Source organism: Serinus canaria, chromosome 2 (assembly GCF_022539315.1).
Source record: "Serinus canaria isolate serCan28SL12 chromosome 2, serCan2020, whole genome shotgun sequence".
Lineage (NCBI taxonomy): Eukaryota > Metazoa > Chordata > Aves > Passeriformes > Fringillidae > Serinus > Serinus canaria.
This window is the reverse complement of record NC_066315.1, coordinates 150,572,517-150,597,557: the sequence shown is the minus strand read 5'-3', so window position 1 is coordinate 150,597,557 and position 25,041 is coordinate 150,572,517. Positions and strand designations below refer to the sequence as shown.

At 50.4% G+C, this 25,041-nt stretch overlaps 5 protein-coding genes and 1 pseudogene across 5 annotated transcripts in view; all 6 read left to right on the top strand.

The window, feature by feature from the left end:
- Positions 1-3,161, top strand: part of LOC127059203 (feather beta keratin-like) — a 5,438-nt gene extending 2,277 nt beyond the window's left edge. Inside the window, exon 2 of the mRNA XM_050970623.1 lies at positions 2,809-3,161. Within this exon, the coding sequence (XP_050826580.1) occupies positions 2,829-3,140 (312 nt within the window). The 5' untranslated portion in view covers positions 2,809-2,828 and the 3' untranslated portion in view covers positions 3,141-3,161. The remainder of the gene's footprint in view (positions 1-2,808) is intronic.
- LOC103822475 (feather beta keratin-like) overlaps positions 1-6,177 on the top strand; it is an 81,290-nt gene extending 75,113 nt beyond the window's left edge. The window contains exon 2 of the mRNA XM_009097819.4: positions 5,846-6,177. Within this exon, the coding sequence (XP_009096067.1) occupies positions 5,866-6,177 (312 nt within the window). The 5' untranslated portion in view covers positions 5,846-5,865. The remainder of the gene's footprint in view (positions 1-5,845) is intronic.
- LOC103814960 (feather beta keratin-like) overlaps positions 1-12,692 on the top strand; it is a 59,514-nt gene extending 46,822 nt beyond the window's left edge. The window contains exon 2 of the mRNA XM_050970627.1: positions 12,361-12,692. Coding sequence (XP_050826584.1) covers positions 12,381-12,692 — 312 coding nt within the window. The 5' untranslated portion in view covers positions 12,361-12,380. The remainder of the gene's footprint in view (positions 1-12,360) is intronic.
- On the top strand, positions 5,629-19,088 carry LOC127059204 (feather beta keratin-like). Its single transcript, XM_050970624.1, has 2 exons — positions 5,629-5,656; positions 18,757-19,088. The coding sequence occupies exon 2, from the start codon at positions 18,777-18,779 to the stop codon at positions 19,086-19,088; it is 312 nt and encodes a 103-aa protein (XP_050826581.1). The 5' UTR covers positions 5,629-5,656; positions 18,757-18,776.
- LOC127059264 (feather beta keratin-like) lies at positions 8,702-9,425 on the top strand (annotated as a pseudogene).
- LOC103823478 (feather beta keratin-like) lies at positions 13,684-22,366 on the top strand. The gene is made up of 2 exons (XM_050970629.1): positions 13,684-13,705; positions 22,035-22,366. Exon 2 carries the CDS (start codon positions 22,055-22,057, stop codon positions 22,364-22,366), a length of 312 nt encoding a protein of 103 aa, XP_050826586.1. The 5' UTR covers positions 13,684-13,705; positions 22,035-22,054.
- Positions 22,367-25,041: the final 2,675 nt, after the last annotated feature.

Genomic DNA, 25,041 nt, shown 5'->3' with positions numbered 1-25,041 from the left:
TCTTATCTCTTTCCTCCGGGAGGATCAACGTTTGGAAGGTTTCCATCATGAGGGAAAAAAAAAGGGTTAAAATCATCTTTTATAGGTGCCGGACTCTCTTCTCACTTTTGGCCGACTTCCCAGGAGCTGTAAGCCGCATCTTATCTATTTTCCCTCCTTTCTCTCTCTCATCTCTAGAAAGCGGGGTGTGGGGGGGGGGGGATTGCTCGGTGCTTTCACTACTTCCACCCCTCCATCCTTTCACTTCCCCCCCCCCGGTCTCTCTCTCTCCAAGATCCAAGGCCTCCGGCCTACCTCACGCCGCCTTGTGGCCTTTTCCCCTCCCCCACCCGGCCTACAGCCGGAGGGGGAGAGAAAACTGACCTGATCCCTTTGCTCACCGAAAAGCCAAGAGAGTCACGTCCTACCATTTCTGCTTTTTATACCCTGTGTTCTCAGAGGCGGAACCATCTCCTCATTGGCCCAAACAGGTGCCAATATTCACACCTGAGCCCCCACTGGGCTAACCACTGTCTCCAAAAAAAAACCACTTCCTTTCAAACCAGGACACCATGTGCCTTCTTTCCCTTCATGTCTGCAGTGCTGAGAACAGCTGGGCTCCCACACACTCCTGACCCCGTTTACCAAGCCTTGTCTCCTCCGGGTCCAAGCTGTCTCAGTCTCTGTTTGAACAAGGATCCACCAGGCCCTTGAGTATCTTGTGGCCCTCAACAGGCCTTCATCCACTACCCACTTGTGCTTTTTCACCTGTGAAGGACAGAAATATCGGCACCACCCACACGGGATCCCACCAGTACCCTAAAGAGAGGAAGGGCCACCTCTCACAACTTCATGGCAACAATTTTCTGAAATCTGTCTTGGACACAGGTACCACCCCACTGAAGGAATCCCCCACTGAGCCCTGCTGATCTCTCTGGTATCCATCACCACCACAAGCTCCTGCTTCCAAAAGCCACTTTACAGACTTTGAGCCCACAGCAGCATTATCCAGGGCCCAGTGCCATTCCTGTCCAGATGCACAACTTCACATTTCCATTGGTTGAACTTTGGGAGATTCCTTTAAGCCCTTAGTCTCAAGGTCCTTCTGACTGGTGGAACAACCAAGTGGGGTCTCAGACACACCAACATCTCCCAGCTCGCTGAAGGGGCAACTCTCCAACTGTTGACACAGAATGGAAGAGTCCAGGTGCTCAACCTGGCTCAGATGCAGAGCCCAAACCATCCTGACTGACCTGCAATACTTTGGAGCCACTCTTCAAAACACACACAAAAACCCAAAACCATGAGTTCCATTGCATGATCTAACTGATGACACCGCAGCTCTCAAAACCTTGACCACATCTTCAGTCCCCGTTGACACACACCATCAACACCAGCCTTTGGTTTCAAATACTCACACTTTAAAGGAGGAACGACCACTATGCAAGGGGCAGTTCCTCATGCACAGTACAGCTGCAAAGCCCAAATCAGCCTGACATGGCTGCAGTCAAATGGGGCCCCTCTTCATAACACACCCACAAACTAAAGCACAAAAGTGCCATGAAATGACCTCACTCATGACACCCATATTTTTCTTAGGCTTTTGTTGTATATTCTGGTTTCTCAGAAACACATCTTCCAAGCAAACCATCTCAAATATCCACACACTTAAAAGCTGAAACCAAGGTTACATGGACACAGTCTCAAGAGAAGATCATTAGAATCATTAGAGTGAAGAATTGTGGGAAGGAAAGCATTCCTCAAATCCACAAATAGAACTGTCTGCTAGACAAAAACAATGCCACAACTTCCGTTCATGTACCTCTAGAGTGAAATACAGTCAACACGTGTCCTTTCAAAAATAAATGTCCACAGTTCCTTCAACTGCATCTCACATCTTCTTCTTCTCTTTCACCAGTTTTCCTTTCCACGTTTCACTCAGAGCCCAGAAATGGGATCCCACAGTGGGACCTTGCTGGGCCAAGTGGAGACGAGCGCTATGGATGAACTCACAGAAGACACTGGACAACAGGGGAGGTGTCACAGGGATTGTTCACCCATATCCAGTAGGAACGGCCCGGCATACAGACAGGTATAGAACTTTGGCAATGGGACAGGGAGGGAGTGAATGGAATGGAAGGGGACACCCATCATGCCCAGAAGGGCTGCAAAGCACAGATGAGTCTGATGTGGCTGTGGGCAAATGAGGACACTGTCCACAGCACTGCAACAAAGAACAGCATACACGACACTGCGTGACTTCACTGTTGACACTCCACTGTCCAAGAAGCTCTGCCCACTGACCAGAGCTCTGGTCATGTGTGCAGCCTCTCACAAAACATATCATAATCAACATCCTTTGGTCTCTAATACTTGCATTTAAAAGCTGCCGACAAGGTCAGATGAACATGGACTCAGAAGGAGAACATGACACAGCAGAGTTGTGGGATAGAAAACACTCCCCACCTCAGGACTCACCACTCTGAGACAACCAGGAACTATGACCTGCAAATTGCCCCAAGGCCATAGGACAAGGCTGCCCCACCCACCCAGAACCAGCATAAAAGCCGGCCCAGAGCCTCTCTCCCTCACACACTTCTCCTCAAGCCTTCTCCTCCTGCACGTACAGACAACAAGGTGAGTCTCAAGCCCCAACACTCCTGCCCCTGCAACCCTGGCCCCTCTCTTCCTGCACCCTCAGCCCCAGCCTCAGCAGCCCACAGGCCTCCCCCTCAAAGCCCCACAACAGCTTCCATTATTCCTCACCCTTCTGCATCACTGCCCCTTGCACCACCATACCCCTGTCTAACAAGATCCCTTCTCTTCCAGGCACCCTCCACACCACACCCATGGCCTGCTACAACCGCTGCAGTCCCTGCGGACCCACCCCGCTGGCCAACAGCTGCAACGAGCCCTGTGCCCTGCAATGCCAGGATTCCCACGTCATCATCAACCCTTCCCCTGTGCTGATCACCCTGCCAGGACCCATCATGACCTCCTTCCCTCAGAACACCGCCGTCGGATCCACCTCCTCTGCTGCTCTGGGCACTGAGCTCAATGCCCAGGGACAGCCCATCTCTGGTGGATTTGGCTTTGGTGGCTTTGGCTACGGCCTGGGAGGCCTGGGCTGCTATGGCAGAAGGGGCGGCTACATCTGCTAAGGGCCCTCGGCACCACCCCTGACACCACCAGCTCTGGCCTCTGGCAACAGCTTCTGCAAGCAAAGACCTTGGTTCATATTTGCCCTACTTGCACCCCACCTTGCATCCCTTCAAGTTCTCTCCCTTGCCTTTTAATTCTTTTATATCAATAAAGATTTCCTGCATCAAAGCCTCACCTGTCTCTTCCTTTTTCAATTCCAAGCATCTCCCACCCTCTCCCATGGGGTGGATGGTAAAGGGACACAACACCTTCCTAAACAGCTAACCCCAAAAGTAACAACCAAGACTGCCACTTGAAGCTTGGTTGAATGGTGACCTTCCAGAACATGACAAAATCACATCTCCTGCCATACCAAAGGCTTTGACACAACAATGCTCTCCTGCTCATTGCTCTGACAAATCCTCTCCAGGCCAGATAAACACTAATAATATGTCCTCCCATCAGAACTCTCACACTACACAAATACTCAGCTCTCAGACAAACTCAGGTCTTCAAAAGTGCTGTCCAAGGCTTTCATCCTCTGCTCAAGGAAGGCTACCCAGAGAAGGAATTCCAGAACCATGGACACTTCACGTTTTCATCTCCCCAGACTCAGAGATTGCTGCACCTCTTCCACTCTGTCATCATTCTCACACTAATAAAGGCTTGTCTGCTCTCCCCATGGAATTCCATCTCTTTTCACTTGGGCCATTGCTGACTTGTAACAACCCCCAATCCAGCCTTGTCTCCTGCAAGTCCCAGCTCTCTCAGTCCTCTCTGAAAATCCTACAGACCTTTAAATATCTTGGTAGCCCTTAACTGAACAATGGCCTTGATTCACTAAGTCTGTGGCCTTCCTCCCCTGGGGAGCCCAGAATTGCTCACACCAACTCACATCATTTTTGAGGATGTTGAAAAATTTCCGACTCATGGATACGACTCTTGAGTTCCTTCATTGAGCTTTGACTCCAGCTTACATTGGACCACAAGGCTTCAGGTCATGTTGTTTCAATATTATATACATAGAGAAGTCCACCTCACTGACGCTTTACACCACCTGTACATCCTTGCATAGTCTGGGATGATGAAGGTAAGAGACAGTGCCAAAGACATTGCTAAGACGTGGAGGTAAACACCAAGCCATGGCTCCCTCATCACCCACAGTATAATTTTATTCATTCAATTGGTCACCTAGAGGTCCCAGAGCTAAGACATGATTTTACCCTCCAAATCAACTCGAACTGCTCCTCATTACCTTGTATGACCTGCACTAGGAAATGCTTTGTAGGGGAAAAAATTGTCCCCTCTGTGTCTGCAGGAATAAGCTCTCTGGAAATCCAGGGGCAAGGTGGGAGGGAGTAAGTGCACTGAAAGGGACAGGTCCTAAAGTCTGCCACAGCCACCAAGGTCCAGCACAGCCTCACAGGGCTGTAGAGGAATGGGATTCCTCCCCCAAATGCAGCCTCAAACCAAAGCACACCTGTCCCATGGGTTGAACTCATTGATGACATCCCAGTGTTCCTAGGCTTTTGCGGTTTATTTTGGTTTCTCCGACATGCATCCTTTCAGCAAATCCTCCCAAACACCAACTCTCACTTTAAAGCGGCTGCCAAGGTCAGATGGACGCTGCCACAAGAGCAGGACATGGAAATGTAGAGTTGCAGGAAGGGAAACAGTCTCCAGCTCACAAATTGTCAGACTGGGCTAGAAAGAACTGATGCAATGATTTTCAATGATGTACCTTGAGAGAGTAACAAGTTCAACACATTCTTCCGAAAATTTAATGTAACCAGGTCTTTTAACTCCTCCTGACATGGCATCTTCCTACCCTTCACCAATTTTCCATTTCACTAGGTTTCACTAAGGCTCCTACAGTGTGACCCAGCTGGGCCCAATTGAGTCGAGCGCTACAGATGGATAAAACACAAAACATTGTAGGGCAGAAAAGGAATCCCCAAATCACAGGCATTGGTTTCCCATAACCTGTAGAAAAGGCCTGGCATCTACAGAGGCTTGGAATGCTGGCAGTACGAAAGGGCAGGAGAGAATGACATGGAAGGGGACACCTGTCACCTCCAGAAGAGCTGCAAAGCCCAGATGAGCCTGATGTGGCTGGTGAGGGAATGAGGACCCACGCCACAAGGCACCCACAAACCACAGCACACCAGCACCAGGGAGTGACTTTACTGTTGACACCCCACTGTCCAAAGCTCTGGTCACGTCTACAGTCCTCCAAAAAACACATCTCATCAACAGCTTTGGTCTCCAATACTTGCGTTTGGAAGCTGCTGACAAGGTAAGATGGTCCTGGACTCAAAAGTAGGACGTGACACAGCAGAGTTGAGGGATCGAAAACACACCCCACCTCAGGACTCACCACTCTTAGACAACCAGGAACTGTGACCTGCAAAATGCCCCAAGGCCATGGGACAATGCTGTCCCACCCATTCAGAACACGCATAAAAGCCAGCCCAGAGCCTCTCTCCCTCACACACTTCTCCACAAGCCTTCTCCTCCTGCTCCTGCTGACAACCAGGTGAGACTCAATCCCCTGAACCTCTTGCTCCTACACCCCTGGCCATTCTCTTCTAGCATGCTCAGCCCCAGCCTCAGCAGCCCTCACGCCTCCCCACAGCCCAACAACAGCTTCCACACTCCCTCACCCTGCTGATACTTCTCTCCTTGCTCCCCACACCTCTACCCTGTCTCACCCTCTCTCTTCCAGGCACCCTCCACACCACACCCATGGCCTGCTACAACCGCTGCAGTCCCTGCGGACCCACCCCGCTGGCCAACAGCTGCAACGAGCCCTGTGCCTTGCAATGCCAGGATTCCCGCGTCATCATCAACCCTTCCCCAGTGCTGGTCACCCTGCCAGGACCCATCATGACCTCCTTCCCCCAGAACACCGCCGTCGGATCCACCTCCTCCGCTGCTCTGGGCACTGAGCTCAATGCCCAGGGACAGCCCATCTCTGGTGGATTTGGCTTTGGTGGCTTTGGCTACGGCCTGGGAGGCCTGGGCTGCTATGGCAGAAGGGGCGGCTACATCTGCTAAGGGCTCTCGGCACCACCCCTGACACCACCAGCTCTGGCCTCTGGAAACAGCTCCTGCAAGCAAAGACCTTGGCTTCTCTTACCTCACACCTTTCCTTCAGCTTCTTCTTTCTCAGCATTCCTGCACTTCAATAAAGATTTCTTGCATCACAACCTGAGTTACCTCCTGTTCTTTTTGAATCCCAAGGATCTCACACCGTCACCCTGTTCAGTGCCAGCACTCAACCATTATGTTTGATGGAAATGGAGTAAAGAATATTTCTTAGCAAATATGTCCCCACCAGGAACAACCAACACTGACAAGGAATCAGGGGAGATGGGAACCTTCCAGAGTATGACACAAGCCATCACCTCATTTACCAAAAACTTTGACACAATTCTCTCCTGGGCATGGCTCTGACAAAGTCACTTTATGCCTGCCCATACTTGAAAAATTCTCTTCCCATCAGCACTTTTGAGTCCACCCAGTGAACAGAGAAAGAACATCATGCACTTGGGCAGGAACTCCAGAGAGCAAGGGATACCATCCCCTCTGCTCAAGCAGCTCAGAAGAAGCTGGATTTCCAGGATTATGGCCAGTTCAGTTTTGGACCTCCAAAAGAGGGACTCCATTGTCTCTTACACTCTGGGACCATCCACACACACTGAAAAATCCTTACTTCCTTGGCCCATGGAATTCCATCTATTTTCACTTGTGCAAATGCCTTCTTTCCCATCATGTGTGCACTGCTGAGAACAGCAGAGCTGCCACACACTGGTGACACAGCCCTGCCCAGCCTTGTCTCCTCAGAGTGCCAGCTCTCTCAGTCTCTCTTCTAGCAAGGATTCACCAAGCCCTTAAGTACCTTGCGGCCCTCAACAGGTCTTTGTCCACTACCCACTTGTGCTTCTTCACCTGTGGAGGACAGAAATATCGGCACCAACCACACAGGACCCCACCAGTGCTCTAAAGACAGGATGAGCCACCTCCCACAACTTCATGGCAACAATTTTCTGAAATCTGTCTTGGACACAGGCACCACCCCACTGAAGTAATTCCCCACTGTCACCTGCTGATCTCTCTGTTCTCCATCACCACCACAAGCTCCTGCTTCCAAAAGCCACTTTACAGACTCTGAGCCCACAGCAGCATTATCCAGGGCCCATGCCATTCCTGTCCAGATGCACAACTTCACATTTCCATTGGTTGAACTTTGGTAGATTACTTTTAGCCCTTAGTCTCAAGGTCCTTCTGACCGGTGGAACAACCAAGTGGGGCCTCAGACACACCAACATCTGCCAGCTTGCTGAAGGGGCACCTCTCCCACTGATAATAAGGAATGCAAGAGTCCAGGTGGACTCAACCTGGCAGAGGTGCAGAGCCCAAACCATCCTGAGTGACCTGCAATAGTTGTGGGCCTCACCTCACAACACACACCCAAAACCAAAACCATGAGTTCCTTCGCACGTGATCTAACTGATGACACCCCAGCTCTCAAAACCTTGGTCGAGTCTTGACTCCTCTTTGACACACACCATCAACACCAGACTTTGGTTTCAAGTACTCACACTTGAAAGGAGGAAGGACCACAATGCAAGGGGCAGCTCCTCATGCACAGCACAGCTGCAAAGCCCAAACCAGCCTGACATGGCTGCAGTGGAATGGCGCCCCTCTTCATAAAACTCTCACAAACTAAAGCACAAAAGGGCCATGAAATGACCTCACTCAGGACACCCATATTTTTCTTAGGCTTTTGTTGTATATTCTGGTTTCTCAGACACACATCTTCCAAGAAAACCATCCCAAATATCCACACACTTAAAAGCTGACGCCAAGGTCACATGGACACAGCCCCAAGAGAAGATCATTAGAATGAAGGATTGTAGGAAGGAAAACACTCCCCACATCAACACTAAGAAGTCCATGCCAGAAAAACATGATGTTGCAAATTCCGTTCAAGGACCTCTAGGGTGTAATAAGGTCAACCCCTGCCCTTTGAAAAATAAATGTCCACAGTTCCTTCAAGTGTTCCTCAAGCCTACTTATCCTGCACCAGTTTTCTTTTCTGGGTTTCACACAGAGCCCAGCAATGGAACCCCGGAGTGTGATCTTGCTGGGCCCAGTGGAGACGAGCGCTATGGGTGTACCAACACAAGACATTGGACAGCAAGGGAGGTGTCACAGGGATTGCTCTCCAAAAACCAGTAAGAAAAGCCTGGCGTATAGACAGATTTAGAATGTTGGCAATGGGACAGGGAGGGAGAAAAGGTGATCAAAAGGAACTTACATCATCTCCAGAAGAGCTGCAAATCCCAGATGAGTCTGATATGCCTATGGGGGAATGAGGACCCTCTCCAGAATACACCCACAAACCACAGCACACCAGGGCCATGGGGTGACTTCACTGATGACACCCCACTGTCCAAAGCTCTCATCACGTCCAAAGCCCTTCACAAAAAACATCATCATCAAAAGACTTTGTTCCCTAATACCTGCGTCTAAAGCTGCCGACAAGGTCAGATGATCATGGACTCAAAATTATGACATGACACAGCAGAGTTGGAAAACATCCCCCACCTCAGGACTCACCACTCTGAGACAACCAGGAACTGTGACCTGCAAATTGCCCCAAGGACATGGGACAACACAGTCCTGCCCCTTCAGAACCAGCATAAAAGCCGGCCCAGAGCCTCTCCCCCTCACACACTTCTCCTCAAGCCTTCTCTTCCTGCTCCTGCCGACAACCAGGTGAGTCTCAAGCCCCAACTCTCCTGCCCCTGCAACCCTGGCCCCTCTCTTCCTGCACCCTCAGCCCCAGCCTCAGCAGCCCTCATGCCTCCCCAAAGCCGCACAACAGCTTCCATTATCCCTCACCCTCCTGCATCACTGCCCCTCGCACCCCCACACCCCTGTCTAACAAGATCCCTTCTCTTCCAGGCACCCTCCACACCACACCCATGGCCTGCTACAACCGCTGCAGTCCCTGCGGACCCACCCCGCTGGCCAACAGCTGCAACGAGCCCTGTGCCCTGCAATGCCAGGATTCCCACGTCATCATCAACCCTTCCCCTGTGCTGGTCACCATGCCAGGACCCATCATGACCTCCTTCCCCCAGAACACCGCCGTCGGATCCACCTCCTCCGCTGCTCTGGGCACTGAGCTCAATGCCCAGGGACAGCCCATCTCTGGTGGATTTGGCTTTGGTGGCTTTGGGTACGGCCTGGGAGGCCTGGGCTGCTATGGCAGAAGGGGCGGCTACATCTGCTAAGGGCTCTCACCACCACACCTGACACCACCAGCTCTGGCCTCTGGAAACAGCTCCTGCAAGCAAAGCACCTTGGCTGATGGCCTCTCTACTCCTATCTCTCACCTTCCTTCAGCATCTTCTTTCTAAGCATTCCTTCACTTCAATAAATTTTTCTTGCATCACAACCTGAGTTGCCTCCTGTTCTTTTCCAATTCCAATGGTCTCACAACCTCACCTGGTGCAATGCCAGCACTCAACCATTATGTTGGATGGAAAGGGAGCAAAGAATATTTCTTAGTATGTATGCCCCCACCAGGAACAACCAATGCTGATATGGGAATCACAGAAGAGGGGAGAACCTTCCAGAACATGACACAAGCCATCACCTCATCTACCAAAGGCGTTGATACAACAGTTGTCTCTTTGGCACTGCTCTGCCACACAAAGTCACTCTACACCAGCATTCACTTGAAAAATTCCCTTCACAGCAACACTCGTGAACATCAGCAACTCCCAGTGAGCAGAGGAACAAGAGCATCCACTTGGGCAGGAACTCCAGAGTGAAAATGTTTCTATCCCCCTTCCTCAAGCAGGTCCTAGTGGGAGCAGGATTTCCACGATTAAGGCCAGTTCAGTTTTGGACTTTCAAGAAGAGGGACTCCATTGCCTCTTACACTATGGGACCATTCACCCACACTGAAAATTTCTTCCTTCCTTTGCCTAGTGTATTCACTATATTTTCACTTGTGCACGTGCTCTCTATTCCTTCTGGTGTTACTGCAAACTGTTGGGCTCCCACACACTGGTGACAGCCCCCTGACCAGCCTTGTCTCCTCAGAGTCTCAGATCTCTCAGACTCTCATCTAGAAAGGATCTACCAGCCCCTTTAAGTATCTGCGGGCCCTCAAGAGTTCTTTGTCCACAATCCCCTTGTGCTTCTTCACAAATCAAGGCCAGAACTGTCCCCACCACCCCACACAGGATCTGACCAGTGCTCTAAAGAGAGGAAGGGCCACCTACCAAAACTTCATATATACAATTTTCAGAAATCTGTCTTGGACACTGGTGACGCCCCTCTGAAGTAATTCCCCACTGCAACCTGCTGTCACTCTGTTCTCGATCAGCACCACAGGGTCCTGCTCAAAAAAGACACATTACAAACTCTCAGCCCACAGCAGCATTATCCAGGGCCCAGTGCCATTCCTGTCCAGATGCACAGCTTCATATTTCCATTGGTTGAACTTTGGGAGATTCCTTTAAAACCTTAGCCTTGAGGTCCTTCTGAGTGTGGGAACAGCCAAGTGGGGCCTCAGACACTCCATCACCTGTCAGCTCACTGAAGGGGCACCTCTCCCACTGTTGACACAGAACCCAAGAGACCAGGTGCTCAACCTGGCAGAGGTGCAGAGCCCAGACCATCCTGACAGAGCTGCAAAGTTGGGGGCCCCTCTTCAAAACACACACAAAACCCCAAACCCATGAGTTCCATTGTATGATCTAACTGATGATACCCAGCTCTGAAAACCTAGCTCAAGTCTTGAGTCCTCTTTGAGACACACCACCAACACCACGCTTTGGTCTCAAATAATCACACTTTAAAGGAGGAATGACCAAAAAGGTAACTCCTCATCCAAAGCACAGCTGCAAAGCCCAAATCAGCCTGACATGGCTGCAGTCAAATGGGGCCCCTCTTCATAACACACCCACAAACTAAAGCACAAAAGTGCCATGAAATGACCTCACTCATGACACCTATATTTTTCTTAGGCTTTTGTTGCATATTCTGGTTTCTCAGACACACATTTTGCAAGCAAGCCATCCCAAATATCCACACACTTAAAAGCTGACGCCAAGGTCACATGGACATGGCCTCAAGAGAAGATCATTAGAATGAAGGATTGTAGGAAGGAAAACACTCCCCACATCAACACTAAGATGTCCATGCCAGAAAAACATGATGTTACAAATTCCGTTCAAGGACCTCTAGGGTGTAATAAGGTCAACCCCTGCCCTTTGAAAAATAAATGTCCACAGTTCCTTCAACTGCTCCTCAAGTCTACTTATCCTGCACCAGTTTTCTTTTCTGGGTTTCACACAGGGCCCAGCAATGGAACCCCAGAGTGTGATCTTGCTGGGCCCAGTGGAGACGAGCGCTATGGGTGTACCAACACAAGACATTGGACAGCAAGGGAGGTGTCACAGGGATTGCTCTCCAAAAACCAGCAGGAAACGCCTGGCATATAGAGAGATTTAGAATGTTGGCAATGGGACAGGGAGGGAGAAAAGGTGATCAAAAGGAACTTACATCATCTCCAGAAGAGCTGCAAATCCCAGATGAGTCTGACGTGGCCTGTGGGGGAATGAGGACCCTCTCCAGAATACACCCACAAATCACAGCACACCAGGGCCATGGGGTGACTTCACTGATGACACCCCACTGTCCAAAGCTCTCATCACGTCCACAGCCCTTCACAAAAAACATCATCATCAACAGACTTTGTTCCCTAATACCTGCGTCTAAAGCTGCCGACAAGGTCAGATGATCATGGACTCAAAATTATGACATGACACAACAGAGTTGGAAAACATCCCCCACCTCAGGACTCACCACTCTGAGACAACCAGGAACTATGACCTGCAAATTGCCCCAAGGCCATGGGACAACACTGTCCCGCCCCTCCAGAACCAGCATAAAAGCCGGCCCAGAGCCTCTCCCCCTCACACACTTCTCCTCAAGCCTTCTCATCCTGCTCCTGCCGACAACCAGGTGAGTCTCAAGCCCCAACTCTCCTGCCCCTGCAACCCTGGCCCCTCTCTTCCTGCACCCTCAGCCCCAGCCTCAGCAGCCCTCACACCTCACCAAAGCTGCACAAAAGCTTCCATTATCCCTCAACCTCCTGCATCACTGCCCCTCACACCCCCACACCCCTGTCTAACAAGATCCCTTCTCTTCCAGGCACCCTCCACACCACACCCATGGCCTGCTACAACCGCTGCAGTCCCTGCGGACCCACCCCGCTGGCCAACAGCTGCAACGAGCCCTGTGCCCTGCAATGCCAGGATTCCCGCGTCATCATCAACCCTTCCCCTGTGCTGGTCACCCTGCCAGGACCCATCATGACCTCCTACCCCCAGAACACCGCCGTCGGATCCACCTCCTCTGCTGCTCTGGGCACTGAGCTCAATGCCCAGGGACAGCCCATCTCTGGTGGATTTGGCTTTGGTGGCTTTGGCTACGGCCTGGGAGGCCTGGGCTGCTATGGCAGAAGGGGCGGCTACATCTGCTAAGGGCCCTTGGCACCACCCCTGACACCACCAGTTCTGGCCTCTGGCAACAGCTCCTGCAAGCAAAGCACCTTGGCTGATGGTCACTCTCCATACGCTTCACACCTGATTCCTTCAGCTTCTTCTTTCTCAGCATTTCTTCACTTCAATAAATTTTTCTTGCATCATAACCTGAGTTGTTTCATTTTCCTTTTGAATTCCAATGGTCTCACAACCTCACACCGTGCTATGCCAGCACTCAACCATTATGTTGGATGGAAAGGGAGCAAAGAATATTTCTTAGTATGTATGCCCCCACCAGGGAAAACCAGTGCTGATATTGGAATCAAAGAAGAGGGGAGAACCTTCCAGAACATGACACAAGCCATCACCTCATCTACCAAAGGCGTTGATACAACAGCTGTCTCTTTGGCACTGCTCTGCCAAAGTCACTCTACACCAGCATTCACTTGAAAAATTCCCTTCACAGCAACACTCGCGAACAGCAGCAACTCCCAGTGAGCAGAGGAACAATAACATCCACTTGGGCAGGAACTCCAGAGTGAAAATGTTTTTATCCCCCTTCCTCAACCAGGTCCTAGTGGGAGCAGGATTTCCACGATTCAGGCCAGTTCAGTTTTGGACTTTCAAGAAGAGGGACTCCATTTCCTCTTACACTATGGGACCATCCACACACACTGAAAATTTCTTCCTTCCTTTGCCCAGTGTATTCACTTTATTTTCAATTATGTACGTGCCTTCTGGTCCTTCCTGTGTACAGTGCTGAGAACTGCAGGGCTCCCACACACAGGTGACAGTCCCCTTTGACCAGCCTTGTCTCCTAAGAGTCTCAGATCTCTCAGACTCTCATCTAGCAAAGATCTACCAGCCCCTTTAAGTGGTGGCCCTCAAGAGTTCTTTGTCCACAAGACAAGGCTGCCCCACCGACCCAGAACCAGCATAAAAGCCACCACAGAGCCTCTCTCCCTCACACACTTCTCCTCAAGCCGTCTCCTCCTGCTCCTGCTGACAACCAGGTGAGAGTCAAGTCCATGACCATTCCGCTCCTTAACCCCTGGGCCTTCTTTTCCAGCACACTCAGCTCCAGCCTCAGCAGCCCTCACACCTCCCCAAGGCCCAACAACAGCTTCCATTATCCCTCACCCTCCTGCATCACTGCCTCTCAAACCCCCACAACCCTCTCTAACCTCACCACCCTCTCTTCCAGGCACCCTCCACTCCACACCCATGGCCTGCAACAGCCTCTGCCATCCCTGCGGACCCACCCCGCTGGCCAACAGCTGCAACGAGCCCTGTGCCCTGCAATGCCAGGATTCCCGCGTCATCATCGACCCTTCCCCTGTGCTGGTCACCCTGCCAGGACCCATCATGACCTCCTTCCCCTCAGAACACCGCCGTCAGATCCACCTCCTCCGCTGCTCTGGGCACTGAGCTCAATGCCCAGGGACAGCCCATCTCGGGTGGATTTGGCTTTGGTGGCTTTGGGTACGGCCTGGGACGCCTGGGCTGCTATGGCAGGAGGGGCGGCTACATCTGCTAAGGGCTCTCGGCACCACCCCTGACACCACCAGCTCTGGCCTCTGGCAACAGCTCCTGCAAGCAAAGCATCTCGGTTGATGGTTGCCCTACTTTCACCTCACTCTGGATCCCTTCCATTTCTATCCCTTGCCTTTTAATTCTTTTACATCAATAAAGTTTTCTTGCATCAAATCCACACACGTTTCCTCATCTTTTTGAATTTCAAAGCTATCACACCCTCACCCATGGTGTGGATGGCAAAGGGGCACAACACCTTCCTAAACAAGTAGAACCCCAACAATAACAACCAAGACTGACACAGGAAGCAGGGTAGAAGGGTGACCTTCCAGAAGATGACAAAATCACATCATTTCCATACCAAAGGCTTTGACACAACAATGCTCTCCTGCTCATTGCTCTGGCCAAGACTCTCCATGTCAGCATTCCCTTCACAAACTCTCCTCCCATCAGAACTCTCAAACCACACAAATATCCACTCTCAGACAAACTCAGGAATTGCTGCAAGTGCTTCCAACCCCTCTGCTCAAGTTAGGCTACCCAGAGAAGGATTTCCAGAACCACAGACAGTTCAGCTTTTCATCTCCCTGGACACAGAGACTCCTGCACCACTTCCACTCTGTGACCACCCTCACAATAAAAAACGCTTGTCTGCTCTGCCCATAGAATTCCATGTGTTTTCACTATTGCCATTGCACAACCCCAGATCCAGCCTTGTCTCCTGGAAGTTCCAGCTCTCTCAGTCCTCTCTGAAAAATTCTACAGACTTTGAAATACTTTGTTGGTCCTGAACTGCACTTGATTCACTAAGTCTCAGTGCTTCCTTCCCTGGGAACCTCAGAACTTCTCACACTGACTGATCTAATCTTTGAGACTGTTGAACAATGTTGGTCGCATGGTTAGGACTTTTGAATTACTTCATTTGAGCTTTGACTCCAACTTCACTTTGCATCACAAGGCTCCAGGTCAAATTGTTTAAATATTATATGAATAGAGCAGTCCACCTCACTGACCCTTTACACCACCTGTACATCCTTGCATTATCTGGGATGATGAAGCTGAGAAACAGTGCCAAAGATATTGCTAAGAGGTGGAGGTAAACCCCAGCCATGGCTCCCTCATCACCCACAGTATAGATTTTTCTTTGTGTAGGTAACTCAGAGACCACTAAGACATGGATTCTGCCCTCCTAAATACACTCTAACTGCTCCACATCACCTTGTATGACCTGCATTTAGCAATGCTTTGTAAGTGGAAAAACTCCTTCCTTGTGTGCAAGAGCAAGGTCCCTGGAAATCCATGGGCAAGGTGGGAGGGAGTAAGTGCACTGAAAGGGGCAGGTCCAAATGCCCGGCACAAAGCCCAGCACAGCCTGACAGGACTGTAAAGGCATTGACTCCCTCTCTCAAATGAAACCACAAACCAAAGCACACCTGCCTGTGGGTTGACTTCACTGATGACATCCCAATTTTCCTAGGCATCTGAAGTTTATTTTGGTTTCTCTGACACGCACCTTCCAAGCAAATCCTCCCAAATACCAACTCTCACTTTAAGGCTGCTGCCAAGGTCAGATGGACACGGTCACAAGAACAGGAAATGGAATTGTAGAGTTGTAGGAAGGAAAAGAGTCTCCAGCTCATGACTTGTCATGCTGGGCCAGGTAAACCGGACATTTTATTTGCATTCAGGTACCTTGAGAGAGTAAAATGTCAACACTTCTGTTCTGAAAATTGCATGTATTCAGGTCCTTCAAGAGCTCCATGGACATTCTCTTCTTATTGCTCACCAGTTCTCCTTTCTAGGTGTCACTCAGAGCTCAGCAATGGGACCCCACACTATGACTAGGCTGGGGCCAGCTGATATGACTGCTCTGAACAAATGAAACCCAAAACTGCACAGAGCCTGACAAGAGTCCCCAAACCACAGGGATTGCTTTCCATATCCAGTGGGAAACTCTGGATATACACAGTCTAGAATGTTGACAACGGGACAGGAAGGGAGAGATGTGATTGAAGTGGGCACCCATCAACCCCAGGGAAGCTGCAAACCCAGATGAGCCTGACGTGGCTGTGGGGGAATGAGGACCCCCTCTACAAGACATCCACAAGCCACAGCACAGCAGGGCCAGGGCATGACTTCACTGTTGACACATCACTGTCCAAAGCTCATACCTTTACCCATGGGGCGGGTGGCAAAGGGGCACAACACCTTCCTACATAAGTAGAACCCCACCAGTAATAACCAAGACTGGAACAGGAAGCTGGGTTGAATGATGGCCTTCCAGAACATGACAAAATCACACCTTCTCCCATACCTAAGGCGTTGACACAACAATGCTCTCCTGCTCGTTGCTCTGGCCAAGCCTCTTCATGCCAGCATTCCCTTGACAACATCTCCTCCCATCAGAACTCATATCTGAACAACAACAATCACAATAATATCAGCTCTCAGAGAAACTCTGGAAGGGCTGCAAGGGCTTCCATCCTCTCTGCTCAAGGAAGGCTACCAAGAGATGGATTTCCAGAACCACAGACAGTTCAGCTATTCATCTCCCTGGACAGACTCCTGCACCTCTTCCACTCTGTGACCATCTTCACACTAAAAAACACTTGTCTGCTCTGCCCAATGAATTCCATCTGTTTTCTCTTGTGCCCTTGCTGAATCGTAACAACCCCCAATCCAGCCTTTTCTTCTGGAAGTCCCAGCTCTCTCAGCCCCCTGTGAAAAATCCTCCAGACCTTTAAATATATGGGTAGCCCTGAACTGGCCTTGCTTCACCAAGTCTGTGGTCCTCCTCCCCTGGGGACACCAGACCTGGTCACGCCAACTCACATCATTTTTGAAGGATGTTGAAGAGTGCTGGCTTCATGGATACGATTCTCGAGACGCTTCATTTGAGCTTTGACTACAGTCTGACTTTGCACCACAAGGCTCCAGGTCATCTTGTTTCAATATTATATAAATAGAGCAATCCACCTCACTGACCCTTTACTGCACCTGTACATCCTTACATAGTCTGGGATGACAAGTAGGAAGACAATGCAAAAGACATTGCTAAGAGGTGGGGGTCCACTGCACCCTCAACACCCACAGTAAGATTCTTTTTTTCTGTAGGTAACTCACAGGTCACTAAGACAGGATTTGGCCATCCAAAATAAACTAACGGCTCTTAGTCACCTTGTATGAGCTGCACTTAGAAATGCTTTGTAGGGGAAAAAATTCTCCTATCCTTGTCTGTAGGGAAAAGGTCCCTGGAAATCCACAGGTGAGGTGGGAGGGAGTAAGTGCACTGGAACGAGCCGCTCCAAATGCCCAGCACAGCCACCAAGACCCAACCAGCCTGACAGGGCACTAAGGGAATGGGGTCCCTCTCTCAAATGCAGCCACAAACCAAAACACACCTCTGTCATGGCTTGAACTTGTTGACGACATTCTAATTTTCATAGGCATTTGTGGTTTATTTTGGTTTCTCTGACACGTACCTTCCAAACAAATCCTCCGAAATACCAACTCTCACTTTAAAGCTGCTGCCAAGGTCAGATGGACTCAAGCAAAGGAACACGATTGGGAATGGTAGAGTTGCAGAAAGGAAAACGGTCAAAATCTCAGCATTCCAACTGTTCTTCACATGTCATCTTCTCATCCTGCAGCAGATTTACATTCAGGTTTCCAGAGCCCAGCATTGGGATCCCAGAGTGTGACCCTGCTGGGCCCAGTGGAGACGAGCACTATGGATGAACAAACACAAGACATTGGACAGCAGGGGAGGCATCACTGGGATTGTTCTCCTATATCCAGCAGGAAAGGCCTGGCCTATGCACAGGTTTAGAACGCCAGCAGTAGGACAGGGTGGGAGACAATGGGATGGAAGGGGACACTTGTCACGCCGAGAAGACAGGCAAAGCCCAGATGAGCCTGATGCGGCTGGAGAGGGAATGAGGACCCTCTCCACAAGACACCCACAAACCACAGCACACCAGGGCCACAGGGTGACTTCATTGTTGACACCCCACTGTCCATCCAAAGCTCTGGTCACGCCCACAGCCCTTCACAAAAAACATCATCATCAACAGACTTTGTTCCCTAATAGCTGCATTTAAAGCTGCCGACAAGGTCAGATGATCATGGACTCAACATTAGGACATAACACAGCAGAGTTGGAAAACACTCCCCACCTCAGGACTCACCACTCTGAGACAACCAGGAACTGTGGCCTGCAAAATGCCCCAAGGCCACGGGACAACAACGTCCTGCCCATTCAGAACCACATAAAAGCCGTCCCAGAGACGCTCTCCCTCACACACTTCTCCTCAAGCCTTCTCCTCCTGCTCTGCTGACAACCAGGTGAGCTTCAAGCCCTGACCCTCCTGCTCCTGGAACCTTGGACCCTCTCTTCCAGCACCCTCAGCTCCAGCCTCAGCAGCCCACATGCCTCCCCAAAGCCCACAACAGCTTCCATTATCCCTCACCCTTCTGCATCACTGTCCCTCACACCTCCACACCCCTGTCTAATAAGATCCCTTCTCTTCAGGAACCCTCCACACCACACCCATGGCCTGCTACAACCGCTGCAGTCCCTGCGGACCCACCCCGCTGGCCAACAGCTGCAACGAGCCCTGTGCCCTGCAATGCCAGGATTCCCACGTCATCATCAACCCTTCCCCTGTGCTGGTCACCCTGCCAGGACCCATCATGACCTCCTTCCCCCAGAACACCGCCGTCGGATCCACCTCCTCCGCTGCTCTGGGCACTGAGCTCAATGCCCAGGGACAGCCCATCTCTGGTGGATTTGGCTTTGGTGGCTTTGGCTACGGCCTGGGAGGCCTGGGCTGCTATGGCAGAAGGGGCGGCTACATCTGCTAAGGGCCCTCAGCACCTACTTCTGACACTACAAGCTCTGGGCTCTGGCAACAGCTCCTGCAAGCAAAGCACCTTGGCTGATGGTCTCTCTACTCCCATCTCACACCTTCTTCCAGCTTCTTCTTTCTCAGCATTCTTTCAGTACAATAAATTTTTCTTGCATCACAACCTGAGTTGCCTCTGTTCTTTTTCAATTCCAATGATCTCACAATTATACACCAGTGCAATGCCAGCACTCAACCATTATGTTGGATGGAAAGGGAGCAAAGAATATTTCTTAGTATGTATGCCTCCCACCAGGCTAAACCAATGCTTATATGGGAATAACCGGAGAGGGGAGAACCTTCCAGAACGTGACACAAGCCATCACCTCATCTACCAACAGCTTTAACACAACAGCTGTCTCTTTGGCACTGCTCTGCCAAAGTCACTCTACACCAGCATTCACTTGAAAAATTCCCTTCACAGCAGCACTCGCAAACAGCAGCAACTCCCAGTGAGCAGAGGAACAAGAGCATCCACTTGGGCAGGAACTCCAGAGTGAAAATGTTTCTATCCCCCTTCCTCAACCAGGTCCTAGCAGGAAAAGGATTTCCACAATTCAGGCCAGTTCAGTTTTGGACTTTCAAGAAGAGGGACTCCATTGCCTCTTACACTCTGAGACCATCCACACACGCTGACGATTTTTTCCCTCCTTGGCCCAGTGTATTCACTTTATTTCACTTGTGCACATGCCTTCTAATCCTTCCTCTGTGCAGTGCTGAGAACAGCTGGGCTCCCACACATTGGTCACAGCCCCCTGACCAGCCTTGTCTCCTAAGAGTCTCAGATCTCTCAGACTCTCATCTAGCAAAGATCTACCAGCCCCTTTAGGTGGTGGCCCTCAACAGGTCTTTATCCACAATCCCCTTGCGCTTCTTCACCAATCAAGGCCAGAACTGTCCCCACCACCCCACATGGGATCTGACCACTGCTCTACAGAGAGGAAGGGCCACCTCTCACAACTTCATATCAACAATTTTCTGAAATCTGTCTTGGAAACAGGTGATGCCCGACAGAATAATTCCCCACTGCAACCTGCTGGTCACTCTGTTCTCGATCAGCACCACAGGGTCCTGCTCAAAAAAGGCACATTACAGACTCTCTGCCCACAGCATTATCCCAGGCCCAGTGCCATTCCTGTCCAGATGCACAACTTCATATTTCCCTTGGTTGAACTTTGGGACATTCCTTTAAACCCTTAGTCTCAAGGTCCTTCTGAATGTTGGAACAGCCAAGGGGGGCCTCAGACACTCCATCACCTGCCAGTTTGCTGAAATGGCACCTCTCCCACTCTTGACAAGGAACGAAAGAGTCCAGGGCTCAACCTGCCAGAGATGCAGAGCCCAGACCATCCTGACAGAGCTGCGATAATTTGGGGCCCGACCTCACAACACACACAAAAATCCAAAACCATGAGTTCCATTGCATGATCTAACTGATGACACCCCAGCTCTCAAAATCTTGGTCCAGTCTTGAGTCCTCTTTGACACACACCATCAACACCAGCCTTTGCTGGCAAATATCACACTTTAAAGGAGAAAGGATGACTGTGGAAGGGGCAGCTCCTCATGCACAGCACAGCTGCAAAGCCCAAACCAGCCTGACATGGCTGCAGTGGAATGGGGCCCCTCTTCATGACACACCAACAAACTAAAGCAAAAAAGCGACATATAATAACATCACTCAGAACACCCATATTTTTCTTAGGCTTTTGTTTTATATTCTGGTTTCTCAGACACACATCTTCCAAGCAAACCATCCCAAATATCCACACACTTAAAAGCTGAAACCAAGGTCACATGGACATGGCCTCAAGAAAAGATCATTAGAATGCAGGATTGTGGGAAGGAAAGCATTCTTCACTTCCACAAATAGAACTGTCTGCTAGACAAAAACAATGTCACAACTTCAGTTCATGTACCTCTAGAGTGTAACACAGTCAACACGTGTCCTTTCAAAAATAAATGTCCACAGTTCTTTCAACTGCATCTCACATCTTCTTCTTCTCTTTCACCAGTTTTCCTTCCAAGTTTCACTCAGAGCCCAGCAATGGATCCCACAGTCGGACCTTGCTGGGCCCAGTGGAGACGAGTGCAATGGATGAACAAACACAAGACATGGACAGCAGGGGAGGTGTCACAGGGATTGTTCACCCATATCCAGCAGGAACGGCCTGGCATACAGACAGGTATAGAATGTTGGCAATGGGACAGGGAGGGAGTGAATGGAATGGAAGGGGACACCCATCATCCCCAGAAGGGCTGCAAAGCCCAGATGAGTCTGATGTGTCTGTGGGCAAATGAGGACACTGTCCACAGAACTGCAACAAAGCACAGCATACAGGACACTGGGTGACTTCACTGTTGACACACCACTGTCCAACGTGGCTCTGGTCAAGTGTGCAGCCCTTCACAAAAAAAATATCATCATCAACATCCTTTGGTCTCTAATACTTGAATTTAAAAGCTGCCGAAAAGGTCAGATGGGCAGAGACTCAAAAGTTTACCATGACATTGCAGAGTTGTGGGATAAAAAACCCTCCCCACCTCAGGACTCACCACTCTGAGACAACCAGGAACTATGACCTACAAAATGCCCCAAGGTCATGGGACAAGGCTGTCCCGCCCACCCAGAACCAGCATAAAAGCCGGCCCAGAGCCTCTCTCCCTCACACACTTCTCCTCAAGCCATCTGATCCTGCTCCTGCCGACCGCCAGGTGAGCCTAAAGCCCTGACCCTGCTGTTCCTGTACCCCTGGACTCTTTCTTTCAGCACACTGATCTCCAGCCTCAGCAGACCTCACTCCTCCCCACAGCCCCACAACAGCTTCCACACTCCCTCACCCTGCTGATGCTTCACCCCTCTCACCCCCACACCTCTACTCTGCCTCACCCCTCTCTCTTCCAGGCACCCTCCACTCCACACCCATGGCCTGCAACAACCGCTGCAGTCCCTGCGGACCCACCCCGCTGGCCAACAGCTGCAACGAGCCCTGTGCCCTGCAATGCCAGGATTCCCACGTCATCATCAACCCTTCCCCTGTGCTGGTCACCCTGCCAGGACCCATCATGACCTCCTTCCCCCAGAACACCGCCGTCGGATCCACCTCCTCCGCTGCTCTGGGCACTGAGCTCAATGCCCAGGGACAGCCCATCTCTGGTGGATTTGGCTTTGGTGGCTTTGGCTACGGCCTGGGAGGCCTGGGCTGCTATGGCAGAAGGGGCGGCTACATCTGCTAAGGGCCCTCAGCCTCCGCCCTGACACCACCAGCTCTGGCCTCTGGCAACAGCTCCTGCCAGCAAAGCACCTTGGATGATGGTCACTCTCCATACGCGTCACACCTGATTCCTTTAGCTTCTTCTTTCTCAGCATTTCTTCACTTCAATAAATTTTCTTGCATCATTACCTGAGTTGTTTCATTTCCTTTTGAATTCCAATGGTCTCACAACCTCACACCGTGCTAGGCCAGCACTCAACCATTTTGTTGGATGGAAAGTGAGCAAAGAATATTTCCTAGTATGTATGCCCCACCAGGAACAACCAATGCTGATATGGGAATCTCAGGAGAGGGGAGAACCTTCCAAAACATGACACAAGCCATCACCTCATCTACCAAAGGCGTTGACACAACAGCTGTCTCTTTGGCACTGCTGTGCCAAAGTCACTCTACACCAGCATTCACTTGAAAAATTCCCTTCAAAGCAGCACTCGCAAACAGCAGCAACTCCCAGTGAGCAGAGGAACAAGAGCATCACTTGGGGAGGAACTCCAGAGTGAAAATGCTTCTATCCCCTTCCTCAACCAGGTCCTAGTGGGAGCAGGATTTCCACGATTCAGGCCAGTTCAGTTTTGGACTTTCAAGAAGAGGGACTCCATTGCCTCTTACACTATGGGACCATCCACACACACTGAAAATTTCTTCCTTCCTTTGCCCAGTGTATTCACTTATTTTCAGTTATGTACGTGCCTTCTGTTCCTTCCTGTGTAGAGTGCTGAGAACTGCTGGGCTCCCACACAATGGTGACAGTCCCCTTTGACCAGCCTCGTCTCCTCAGAGTCTCAGATCTCTCAGACTCTCATCTAGAAAGGATCTACCAGCCCCTTTAAATATCTGGTGGCCCTCAAGAGTTCTTTGTCCACAATCCCCTTGTGCTTCTTCACAAATCAAGGCCAGAACTGTCCCCACCACCCCACACAGGATCTGACCACTGCTCCACAGAGAGGAAGGGCCACCTACCAAAACTTCATGGCAACAATTTCCTGAAATCTGTCTTGGACACAGGTGAATATGTTGGTCACTATGTTCTTGATCAGCACCACAGGGTCCTGCTCAAAAAAGGCACATTACAGACTCTCTGCCAACAGCATTATCCTGGGCCCATGCCATTCCTGTCCAGACGCACAACTTCACATTTCCATTGGTTGAACTTTGGGAGATTCCTTTACAGCCATAGTTTCAAGGTCCTTTTGACCCGAGGAAGAGCCAAATGGGGCCTCAGACATATCAACATCTCCCAGCTCGCTGAAGGGGCACCACTCCAACTGCTGACACAGAATGGAAAAGTCCAGGTGTTCAACCTGGCAGAGAAGCAGAGCCCAGACCATCCTGACTAACCTCCAATAGTTTGGGGCCCCTCTTCAAAACACACACAAAACTCCAAAACCATGAGTTCTACAGGGTAACCTCACTGAGGACATCCACCTCTCAAAATTTTGGTCAAGTCATCAGTCCTTTTTGACACACACCATCAACACCAGCCTTTGGTCTCAAATACTCATGGATACGACTCTTGAGTTCTTCATTGAGCTTTGACTCCAGCTTGACATTGGACCACAAGACTCCAGGTCATGTTGTTTCAATATTATATATATAGAGAAGTCCACCTCACTGACCCTTTCCACCACCTGTACATCCTTGCATAGTCTGGGATGATGAAGGTAAGAGACAGTGCCAAAGACATTGCTAAGACGTGGAGGTAAACACCAAGCCATGGCTCCCTCATCACCCACAGTATAATTTTTTCATTCAGTTGGTCACCCAGGGGTCCCACCCAAAGGTGAGACATGATTTTGCCCTCCCAAATCAACTCGAACTGCTCCTCATTACCTTGTATGACCTGCACTAGGAAATGCTTTGTAGGGGAAAAAATTGTCCTAAACTTTTCTGTAGGGAAAAGGTCCCTGGAAATCCACAGGCAAGGTGGGAGGGAGTAAGTGCACTGAATGGGACAGGTCCTAAAGTCTGCCACAGCCACCAAGGTCCAGCACAGCCTCACAGGGCTGTAGAGGAATGGGATCCCTCCCCCAAATGCAGCCACAAACCAAAGCACACCTGTCCCATGGGTTGAACTCATTGATGACATCCCAATGTTCCGAGGCATTTCTGGTTTATTTTGGTTTCTCTGACATGCATCCTCTCAGCAAATCCTCCCAAACACCAACTCTCACTCTAAAGCTGCTGCCAAGGTCAGATGGACACTGCCACAAGAGCAGGATTTGGAATTGTAGAGTTGCAGGAAGGGAAACAGTCTCCAGCTCATGACTTGTCAGACTGGGCTAGAAAGAACTGATGCAATGATTTTCAACGATGTACCTTGAGAGAGTAACAAGTTCAACACATTCTTCTGAAAATTTAATGTAACCTTTAGGTCTTTTAACTGCTCCTGACATGGCATCTTCCTACCCTTCACCAATTTTCCATTTCAGGTTTCACTCAGACTCCAGCAATGGGACCCACAGTGTGACCTGCCTGGGCCCAGTTGAGTCAAGTGCTACAGATGGATAAAACACAAAACATTGTAGGGCAGAAAAGGAATCCCCAAATCACAGGCATTGGTTTCCCATACCCTGTAGAAAAGGCCTGGCATCTACAGAGGCTTGGAATGCTGGCAGTACGAAAGGGCAGGAGAGAATG